Raw genomic sequence first — 11,476 nt, 5'->3', positions numbered from 1 at the left:
TTTTCTTACATTAGTTGCGTTAAAAACAAGACACAATCAGAAATCAACACTCAGTTCATTTCTCCTGGGAAAACTGAAAACACGGATTTTTTAGTACAAACGGAGCAAGGATGATTGCTTTTGGATTCAATCTGTATTTCCTAATACTTGAAGTGAATGAATGTGTTACACAGGTCTTTCCATGTAAAACAATCCACTGAAAAATGTTTGCAGAATCGAGTGGTTGACTTGCGTTTCTTGGTTTTAAACCATTTTAGCACCAACATCTAACAAAAACAAATGGTCAGAGATGGAAACACATTTTTATAGGTGGATTAAAACCATTTACTCTACATATCTATATATATTGAGCTTGAAGGTGTAACCGTCCGGGCGGCACTCTAAACTCCAGGAGGTCATTTTTTCCGAACTCTGACTCGTCCGCAGCTCGTTTGATGTCTTTGTACGAAACGGCTGCAGACAGAGTGCGAGCCTTCCCCTCCACCTCCCAGTAACGCTGATCTGACAAACCCTGTGCGCATAACACCTGTGGAAACTTTGCAAACCTGCTTGGGTGGGTGGAATACGGGCTGGTCCAAGGAAACACCCTGCGCTCTTCATCCCGCAGGTAGAGATAAGCATAGAGATAAGTCACCTTGCTGCTATTCAGTGAAGCCTCAGAGGCCATTTGTGCAATTCTACTTGACATTGACTGTGGCTTTTACTTGCCTCTCGAACCTACAGGATGTCACTTAATCTCTTGATCAATTAAAATCATATCTCTGTAGCGCATCCTACTGATTGAATCTGAGCAAACAATCTTACAGACTGCTGCTTTATGAAGCTGCAATCCCAATATTTCTAGAAAACATCTCATGTGTACTCGCAGGCTATTCCAGAGACAAATAAAAGCCAAACACAATGGAAAGTATGATTTCAGACTACAAATGCTCTGTGATTAGGCACGAATGTAGTGAAATGAAATCTGCTTACACTTTAGGAACTCGTCTCTGGTTTTTAGAGCTGGTGGCAGTGAAAAATCCACATAAGGTGCTGAAATTAAGCCAAAGAGATATATTCACGGCTGGAGTGTAGTCTGGCGTCATCGTCTGCTACCTGTGGCAGAGAATCTGGGCCACGTGTCCTTCAGAACGCTCTCCACTTCGGTCCTCAGGTCAGACACACAGGCAACCAAATCCCTGAAGGAGCGTTGAGGACGAAGAACAGAGTCAGGTAGCTTGTCTGGAGACTTGTCAGGACTGGACAGAGACCGGAAGCTCTGGATATAATTGAAGCCGAATTTAAAGACACAAAATCGTGAAGTGAAGCATTTACTGTTTTAATGGAACGGCCGATATTAGGGTCGTCTTCTTTGGGTGAGTGTCAAGCAAGGCACGGGACTACTTCTTCGCGCCACTCCCCTCTCTCGTCCTTTGCCTAAATCATTCCCCCATCCTTAGCACTCTACAATTAACGTTCCTATGGACAGATAACTTGTCCCTTATAATGTATTACAAACTAAAATAAATATTGTAAATTAGAATATTAAATGAACTACGACTATCAAAGATGTACAGCCCAATAAATGAAAATAAATCTCATCTTACATTAATAAGGATTCCCTAGCTATGCTAATCAGTTGGGTGCAATGTCACCATCCACCACTAGATAGAGCCCATGGGTAATGTTTTCCAGAGATCTGACTCTCCAGATACAGTACCTGAATGAACTGAAGGTTGTCGTCAACAGTGGAGAGGTGTTTCAGTTCACCTTCCATCTTCCTCAGCTTGCAGACCTCCTCTTCCACCTGCAGCTGCAGCCCTTCGGTCTGGGAGACTGCGATTTGCTCCTGGGCACTGATCAGCCTCCTCACATCGCCGCGTCGCCGCTCAATAGAGGCAATCAGCTCGGTCAAGATCCTGTCGCAAGTGTCCGCTGAAGTCTGAGCACAACCCTGGTGGTGGCAAAGGTGCAGATCAGCATGTTACAGAAGTATAGGAAGCAATCATGGAAGATCAGGAACCGTGGGTTTATACATTGCGTGGATATTGTCCAAGCAATGTGCGTGCTGCTTAATTTGCTTAATGTCCCCCTAAAATCTAAATGTACAATCCAGACCTGTGTTTTCCCGCATCATGCACTCGTATGATCATACACCGTTGACAGATTTCACCTTCAGATCCTCCATAACTTTGCTCAGCTCCTTCAGCTCCTTATCTCTCTTCTGGACCCTCTGTTGGACTTTCTGTTCAGTCACAACCAGCTGTTTCTGGAAGATTTGTTGACGCAATCAAACATTAAACCGATGATGAAAAGGCTTGTTTGTTAATAAGTAGGTTTTACGGTCCTAGATCTTTGACCTTTCAGCCTATGGGCTCACTTATGCCCTTTCATGAGAGAAATGTCTGTGTACCTGTTCCGCCGCCTTTTCTACCAACGCAGGCATCGTTTGGTGATTCCAATGCTTCTCAATGGCACACAGAGAGCAAATAAGCTGCCTGTCTGCCCGACAGTAGATCTCCAGCAGTTTATTGTGCTCGGTGCATATCTTTTCATGCAGCGGGATCGAGACTGAAACCAGCTTGTGCTTCTGAAACACGGAAACGCTGTAGTGAGGCTCCACATGAACTGCGCAGTAGGACACCATGCAAATCATGCAAGACTTCACGGCTTTGACGCATCTGGGCCCACAACAGAAATCACAGACCACGTCCGCCGGGCCGGCACAGGCCAGAACAGCGACGGGTGAAGGACATTTGCTGCTCTTCTTCAGGGAGGCAGTGGCTCAGTGGGTAGAGCTTCCGCTTGGGAACCGGAGGGTTGCCGGTTCGAGCCCCTGCCGAGGTGCCCCTGAGCAAGGCACCGAACCCTCAATTGCTCCCCCCTCTGCGAAGGGTGGTAAATGTAATGTAAGTCGCTTTGGATAAAGGCGTCAGCCAAATGATCGTAATGTCTTCAGCTTCATCACTACCTGGAGGAGGACGTGAGGACTAATAAGTGGGACACGCCACATGTCAAATATTCATCAACCACAAGTCCTTTTTTAGTTATTTCTTAGTTTCTGCATTTCTTGCGTATTCATCCTTGTTCTATCATCATAGTAATCATTATTGTTTACTTATTGGTGGAAGGTTGAAAGACAAAAGCTGAATTCTATAAAATGGAGCACACTGATTCAAACTGTGGACTGGATTAATGATCCTTTGACTTCCAAAATCACTCATACAAGCATCAGCACTAACTACTATTTCTACCAACTCTCCTGTCAGTCCTTGTCCTCCCTCACCTCAGCCAGCATGTGGTTCTTCCTCAGCACAGATCTGGGACTGAAGGCCTCTCTGCACTGAGGGCAGCTGTACTCCACCTTCACCACCGCCTGATCCCAGTAGCCCTCAATACAGATTCTGCAGTAGCTGTGTCCACAGTTTAAAGTGACTGGGTCCTTCAGGAGGTCCAGAAATACTGAACAGCAGAACTCATCCTGGTCCAGGTCAACTCCAGACTTCTCCTGCCGCTGTTTGGATTCAGCCATTTTACTGACACACCATCTGGAAAGCAAACTGGAGTTTCTTTTCTCTGGAAATACAAAAGGGAGACCTGAATTCTTGGCTCCTCCTTCACACACAGGTGATCCAAATCACCTGCCTGTGTGTGTGTGTGTGTTTGTGTGTGTGTGTGTGTGTGTGTGTGTGTTGGTGTGTCTGTGTGATAGGAGTGAGTAAGGGTAAGAATGAAGATATGAGAGTGGCAGGATTACATAAGTAGTCAGTGTACACAGATTGATAAATCCTCATGAGCACAGCTAAGTCTGACCTCTGACCTCTACAGAGACTGACAAACCATTGACTGAAAACCTGAACACCAGTTTCTTGATCGCACCACAGCCTATGATGCAATCCGTAGCTGCCTGCACTGCTGTATGATGTCATCCTGTGACTGTACCTACGAGATCATCGAACTAACGCTGATCCACACATTTACAACTGCATCCACACCATTGTGTCATTTCAACCTTTGACAGCTGTGGCTTTTTGCTGTTGCCTTTTGTCCCTTCTCTTAATTAACTTGAACGTTACATAGCCAGTTTATCTTCAGGGTTTCAGGTCTCCTTTCTCTCTCTCTCTCTCCCTCTCTCTTTACCTCTGTTCTCTCCTCTGTGTTATTTACAAAAGTAAAATCATACAAATAAATAATCTGTTACACACAAGGACCAAACTAGCAGAAGTTGGATAAGGTGGCCTCACTAGTTTTACTTTGACACTGAAAACTATTTATCTACAACAATGCTGTTATAAACAACCTGACTGTACAGGTCGTCAGCCCGTCACCGTCCTCGTCTCCTTATACATTTTGTACATTTGTGTGTATCACATTCCATAGGTCTGAGACAACATTTCTTCTCTCTTTTTCACCCTTTCTGTATCAAAAAACACTTACACAAACACTGTGAGCATCCAGATCAGCACATCTTTCCTCTCTGTTAATGTGAGGTTCCGTTGTAAATACAAGCCCTGCCACTGCATTGTCATTTGTATTTCCTGTTTTTTGAGCCCTTGGAGCCATGATTTGTATTGTATTTTCTATGTAAAGTGCCTTGAGATAACATTTGTTGTGATTTGGTGCTTTATAAATAAAATTTAATTCAATTGAATATGATACATAGTCACTCTATATAACAGAACAGACACACAGACTGTGAAGTATGAAAGAGACAAAGGACAAGACTGAGCAACCAGCTTTTTTATTATGTAACTGGTACACAAAACAATACAAAGAATCCTGCACAACGGTTGAGGGACAAGGTGTTTTTTCTTAAACTCAAGAAAACCAAGTACAATATGAGGACACACACTGATAAGTTCTACCACAAATGGCAACCATTTCTTTCCTTCCTTATAGATCTTATAGATAGACCTATGACAGGAAACCTGAATACCAAATAGTTTCTTTATCGCAGGCGGGCCAGGATGGGGATGTGTGAATGTGTGGTTGTGTGACTGTTGGGGTGGGTGGGTTCTTTGGGTGGGAATTCCCTTTTTGTTTTTCTCTCCTCCCCCGCACCCCCTCTTTGTGTCTGTCCATTTCTTTTGCTCTTTTTCTCCCACCACAGCCAATGCTGTGATCCATAGCTGCCTGCACTGTTGTATGTCATCCTGTAAAAACTGTACCTATGAGATCATCGAACTAGCAACACATTTCTACACAACCTCCAATGGCTGTGGCTTTCTGCTGTTGCCCTGTTTTGTCACTCTATTATCTTAATTAACTAGAACATTAACTTACTGATTCTCTTCAGGGTTCAGTTCTCCTTTCTCTCTCTCTGCCTCCTGTTTGTTATTTAGAAAAGTAAAATAATAATAATAAAAATACATCTTGTTTCCAACAACGCTGTTATGAACCTGACTGTACAGGTCGTCACCCCAAGTCACCGTCCCCTTGACTCCTTGTACATTTTGTCCACGTGTGTATCATATTCCATAGGTCTGAGTGAACATTTCTTTCTTCTCTCTCCCTCTCTCTCTCCCCCCCACCCTCTTTCTGTACCAAAAAGCGATCTCTAAAATGTCCCATAACTGTAAGCGCATTGTCATTCAATAAAAATACATTGGAAAAACAAAACAATATAATAGAGTCCATCATCGCCTAATTTATTAGTGTGTAGAGTGAAACGGTTTTAAACAATAATATATAAACATAATACTTCCGATCGATCGTGATCACTTCACTGTTTCATGGTACCCATAGCTCGCTCTAAAGCATCTTTGGCTTTGCAAAACACAGCCTTAGCCGCCATCTCTGCCGCCTCTCCCGGAGTCTCTGCCGCCTCGATTGCGTTATACCCGATGGCACCTCCAGCTACGGCTCCTGCTGTGGCAATAACAGCTGTGGACGCAGCTAACACTGTTCCGGCAGTTACTGCTCCAATCATTCCTCCTCCTACTGCTCCCTGTATACCTATTGCCGTGGTCTGCCGCACAGCCATGATGACCACTCCAACCATAGCAGCGACACCAAGAAAAGCGCCTAACACTGCTCCCGTCGCCGTACCTGCTAATGTAATCAGAAACCTCTTAAACACAACTTTTTTTTGCCTCCTTTCTAATCTCTTCCGGTGTCATATTATCACATGAATCTCGAATGTGTGCTTCTGCTTGCTGAATTTCTCTCTCTACTACCTGCAGCATCTCATTGGTGTAGCAGCTTCCTTTATTCTTCATCACCATCTTTTCTATTGAGTTGAGCAGCTTCGTCACCTGAAACGCATTGCTCCTGTAGTTCTCCTGCGAGCCGTTCCAGTGTTTGCTATCAATGACGTGGCACCGCCCTCCGCACTTCCTCACCAGATCCCTCAGACTTTCATTCTGGTTGACAAACTCCTGAATTGTCTTCTGTTCATCGAGCTGGTCGCCATGAGTGAAGACGACGGTGGCGAATTTGAACGCTTCTTCTGAGAAAACCTGACTGATTTTAGCGATGACTTCCTTCTCTTGGACTGTGAATTTATCCACTTTCAGCACGATGAGAAAGGCGTGAGGCCCAGGAGAGCACTCTGTGACACACTTCACTATCTCTCTCTTCAGGTCCTGGTCAGACCGATCTGGGTCAAAGAAGCCAGGAGTGTCTATCATCGTGACCCTTCTTCCATTGACAGATCTGCTTTCTGCTCGACAGTCACCCGTTCCAGCGTTTGCAGAACTGTTTGTGGGGAACATGTACTCTCCAAATATGGTGTTTGACAGGCTGCTTTTCCCAGCTCCAGTTTTTCCCAGAACAACAATCCTCCTTGTGAGCAGTTCTAGAAGAGAATAATGATTTTGTTAAAGCACACTTGATTCATTACTTTTGAACTTATCTTGCAACTTTTAGCTTCTAAGGGAGATTTACAGGTACTTTTGCTGGACGAGCCATAAGGGCTTAAAGACATTGTGACAACAAGACGAAGGCAGTAGCTCACTTTCATTAACCAGTATATTGTGTTATGGCCAAATCTGGATCAAATTGCAAAGCTGCACCCACCTTGGTCCGGAACAGCGTCTCTGGGTTCAGAAGCCCCCTGGGCAGACTGAAATGCCTGGACAGACAAATATTAATGGTTATGTTCCAAAACACGTGTGAGAAAAAAACCTGGAGCATATCAATCATCATGCTAATTAACTATCACATGTGAGATTTGAAGGCATCTCAATAACTTAACACTCAACACATTGACAAGACAGTTCCATTACCTTGCCAGATTCTTTGTCACTGGGGTGAATGATGAAGCGGACCAGGAATGGGTTCCTGCTGGTGCAGGTTGCTTCAAATGCATGTACTTCCTTTAGTAAGACACTGGCTGCCACATTGTATGGAAAACGCAGGACAGCACCGGTCCCAACTACAGGGACAGCAATAGAGCCAATGCCTCTGTCATCACAAGAGGCCAGGATGCTGCCAAAGCCCTGCCTCAGAATCTGGAACAGGTCACAATTCAAGGAGTGTCAAGGTACATTCATTGGGTTGGAAAGGGTGCACATTGTGTGGCACCGCAAGCAATTGACTAACGGTATTTTACCGCCACTGAAGTTCCATCTTGGCTATTATCCCATGGGTGGAGGTTGAGAAAGAACACTGAGTTAGTTGGAAGTCTGGGCAAATCCTCCACCAGGACTGCGTCACCAGGAAACATCTCTTCTTTTGCTTTCCTGTGAAAACTGGCACACAGCCCCGGTCCAACCACACCCCTCAAAGTGTTTCCCACACGGGTAGAGAACGGATCACAGTTCATCATAGGACACACAAGAGCATCGACCTATAAAAAGACAGCAGGAGTGTCAAAACTGGTCAAATGACATAATACTTGTGAAAGTTGTCAAAATCTATGCTCAGTTTCTCACCTGCTGAGTCTCGATGAATCCCTCAACAAACTCAATCTGGACGCGGGCACGGGAAGCTCCTGCAGTAGCTCCTCTCGCTGCATCTGGAGCGGATGCAGCCGACATGAACCCAAAATCTTCATTGCAATCTTCTAAAACTTCATCCTGACATGTGGAGGCCAGAAGGCGATGCACCTTGGTCACAACCTCATCCACTCTGCCCGATGGACCTTTCACTTTCACCACTGTGTGGTGTGGTGTGATGGCTTCAGGATGAAAAGTCACCTCTGAAAGGTCACAATCGTCCAACAGTTGTGGTAAGCAATGTGCTAATTCTGGGGAAGGGAGATGGAGTTCACTGCTGGCCTGACCCAAGATAAATTGATTGATAATCTCATTCAGCTCTTCAACCTCTTCGGTGTGGCCTATTAAGTGAACTATGCCACCTGAGACAAACCGCACCATAGGCCTACAATTTCCCTGGTTCATCTGAATTGCTTTAGACTCCAGCTTCAGCTTCAGCTCAGTCGGCACATCAGGACAGTCAGGAACATCAACCTTAACTTCCATGAACTTTCCTCGCAGTGCTATTTCCGTTTCATCCAGTTTATCAGAAGAGAGGGCGAAGATACGAAGTTCAATGTTTCCTACCTCTAGTTCCACTTCGCCATCAATGCCTAAGAAGTCACAGAGCACCCCTGGACCTTTATGTGCCTTGCTGAGGAAGACCAAAAGATGTGGGCTGAAGTCAGAAACATTCCTCTGTAACACCAAATTATTTTTCTCTGTGAGCCAATCTCCAGCCTTAACAATCTCCTCCACAGAACCTTCCAGGACTAACTGACCTCCATCTCCACGCATTGCCTTCACCCCAGGAACATCCCCTCCCAGACTCTGGTCAATCTCTTTCCAGAGAAGGCGTAGTTTGGCCTCACCTAATCGACGAGTCATCTTCTTCTTCACTACACTTGACCCTTGCCTTTGAAGACACAAATCCTCCACCTCCCTCAACCTGGCATGAACCTGAGAACTTTCTCCAACCACAATGGCCAGTCCTACCATACTGTACACCATCACCTCACCTATGGCCTTATGAGAGCTGCAGGGCAGAAGCAGAACTTTGATTTTGTGTGGGTCCAACTCGAAATGGCAGGAGTAGCGCTCTTTAACCTGGTCAAAGATTTGGTCTACCTCAGCTTGCCACTGTTTGTCGGCTACAGCTCCTGTTTGTTGTAACCTCCTGACTAATGCCCTCCCCTCCTCTGGATAAAGCTGTGCCGTGCAGGCCACAGAGGTGAGATCTTCCTGGAGTTCCCTCTCAGCCCGGGGACTGTCCATTAGGTAACGGAGAAGGTACGTGTCTAGCTGCAGTTCATATTCTGCACTACTTTGTGGCAGGTTTGGAGCAAGAATGGGCTGTTGGCTGGGCTGCTGGAGAGACATTCAAACGTTACATTCATTCTTCATTAAATTAGAATATTTTTTATCTTTTTGACTAAAAACAACAACACAAAAATATAATTAAAGGAAATACTTGATAGTAATTGCTGTTAATAACCATTTTATCTACAGTAGCAGGAGTAATTGTGAGTACTTTGATCGCTGACATTGTCATTTCTGAATTGAAATTGTCTTATTTAAAATGTATCTTCACAAGTTATTGCCTTTTTCCATTTTTCCCCCCGCATTTGTTTTCGAAGATATGTGCACATGTACTGAGTGTCCGACCTGTGCTGGAGTTGTAGCGCTCAGTTTTGGTCCGACTAACTGGTTTGTAGGCGAGGTGGTGACGGGCGAGGAGCTGGGAGGCTCCAGGCTGCCTCTGACAACCAACACCAGGGGGCCGTCTGGAAACTCCAACACATGCTCAGACTGCTGTAGGACTCTTTGTTGAGCTGGGACTCAAAGGGATATTGAGCACTTGTTAAGCATGAATCACAATTCTCTGTCATAAGAAACAAATTAGTAGTCAGTGTTCATCGATAAATGAGTTCAGAACTCAAAAACAGTAACTAGTACATTTTGAGCTGGAGATTAAATATATGAAATGACTATGGCAACATGAAACAAAAATGACAACAAATTAACTAGAATTAAGAATATGATGAGGGCTAAATCTGCATCTGCTTATATTTACACTGATATTGTGGAAGAAAACATTATATCTATGGCATTTAGGGAGGGAGGCAGTGGCTCAGTGGGTAGTGCTTCTGCTTGGAAACCGGAGGGTCGCCAGTTCGAGCCCCTGCCGAGGTGCCCCTGAGCAAGGCACCGAACCCTCAATTGCTCCCCCCTCTGCGAAGGGTGGTAATGTAATGTAAGTCGCTTTGGATAAAAGCGTCTGCCAAATGATCGTAATGTAATGTAATGTAATGTAATGTAATTTATTAACTGTCCTTTAAAAATCCTCATTAGAGTGGAGATAACTGGCCACTGTGGACATAGTTACATAGTTACAGCAGGAAATCTGGACAGGAAATGGACTCAATTACTCAACGGGGCGCACAGGAAATGGACTTTTTTTATATTAATAAAAAAATATAAAAGAATAAGCCTCTTAGCTCTGTCTCCGTTAATTGGTCACTATGCATAACATAACAGTAACAGTCAGCCCAGCTATATTTGGCACTCATCATTGTTGACACTAATTCTATTTATTATCAAATACATCCATGGATAGTAGCTGCGTTCTACATGTTGCATTGTTGATTTCAGTGAGAGCAGTTGGTGCAGCGGCTGGAATGAAGAGCTACAGGAGGAGATTTTTTTTTTTTTATTATTTTTTTTTTTAACTGGATTTAAGACCTAATCTGGGACACTCAACCTCTTCAGATGTTGTACCAATTCTATTAAAAAAAATTCTGTGTATTTTTTGATATACTGCTTTGTTTTGTCACAATGAATCAAATCAAAGTGAAAGTTGCTTGCGTTATGTAAGCCTGTACGCAGTGACGCATATAGTGTGTTTGTCTGCAAGTCATTAAGTTGTTGGCGTCGATTTGGGATTCATATTTCTTTCTTTCTTACTTACTGTATTTTGAAGAAACGTGTGAAATAAACACACGGGATCAAACTTTAATTTCCGACGTAACATTTACTTTCACTTTCAGAAGCGAAGTTGTTTACAACACTGAACTCAACAACAAAGTACAGCCACCAAACAATGAGCAACATTTGATTTTGTTTGTGTTACCTGCATGATCTTTGAAAGCGATGCTGTAAACTTGATCGTTCACCGTCTGTATTGATCCGCAGTCTCCTCCGCCTGATTTGCGGCGAATCTGAAAGTAGTTTTCTATTCGTTTCTTTTGCTCTTTTTCCAGACGGGGACACTCGAAGAAAACTGGATAGTGGCAAAATTGATCCATAGTATATTGTGAAGTGTCTGGATATGTGATCATTCCGTGCCTGTGTGGAACAGATTGTGCTGAGTATCGGCAGGTGCGAGTGCCGTCTGTCTGCTCTTGTGCGCCCCCTTGAGTAATTGAGCCCCATGACGTAGTGCACCGATTTTCAAACTGTGGTACGCGTACCACCGGTGGTATGCGGGCTCCCACCGGTGGTACGCGGAGGTACGGGGCGGAAGAAAAAAAAATCTGTACCATGAAAAAATGTAAATGCGACTTAAAATAAATGTTTTCACA

General features: G+C 44.3%; 1 protein-coding gene and 1 pseudogene across 1 annotated transcript; both read right to left on the bottom strand.

Annotated features, from left to right (window-relative positions):
• Positions 1 to 46: 46 nt before the first annotated feature.
• Positions 47 to 3,511, bottom strand: LOC143010245 (E3 ubiquitin/ISG15 ligase TRIM25-like; annotated as a pseudogene).
• A 1,193-nt stretch (positions 3,512 to 4,704) lies between these two features.
• Positions 4,705 to 11,300, bottom strand: LOC143010269 (uncharacterized). The gene is given in 8 exon segments (XM_076162517.1): positions 4,705 to 6,067; positions 6,069 to 6,775; positions 6,997 to 7,051; positions 7,206 to 7,430; positions 7,532 to 7,768; positions 7,854 to 9,263; positions 9,561 to 9,727; positions 11,026 to 11,300. Coding segments are annotated over 8 exon segments (3,375 nt in total). The 5' UTR covers positions 11,234 to 11,300; the 3' UTR covers positions 4,705 to 5,701.
• Positions 11,301 to 11,476: the final 176 nt, after the last annotated feature.

This window comes from Genypterus blacodes, unplaced genomic scaffold (assembly GCF_046128005.1).
Source record: "Genypterus blacodes isolate CSIRO-AG114 ecotype Tasmania unplaced genomic scaffold, CSIRO-AGI_Gbla_v1 ptg000122l_1, whole genome shotgun sequence".
Lineage (NCBI taxonomy): Eukaryota > Metazoa > Chordata > Actinopteri > Ophidiiformes > Ophidiidae > Genypterus > Genypterus blacodes.
The sequence above is the reverse complement of the archived record's forward strand: the minus strand, read 5'-3'. Positions and strand labels throughout refer to the sequence as shown.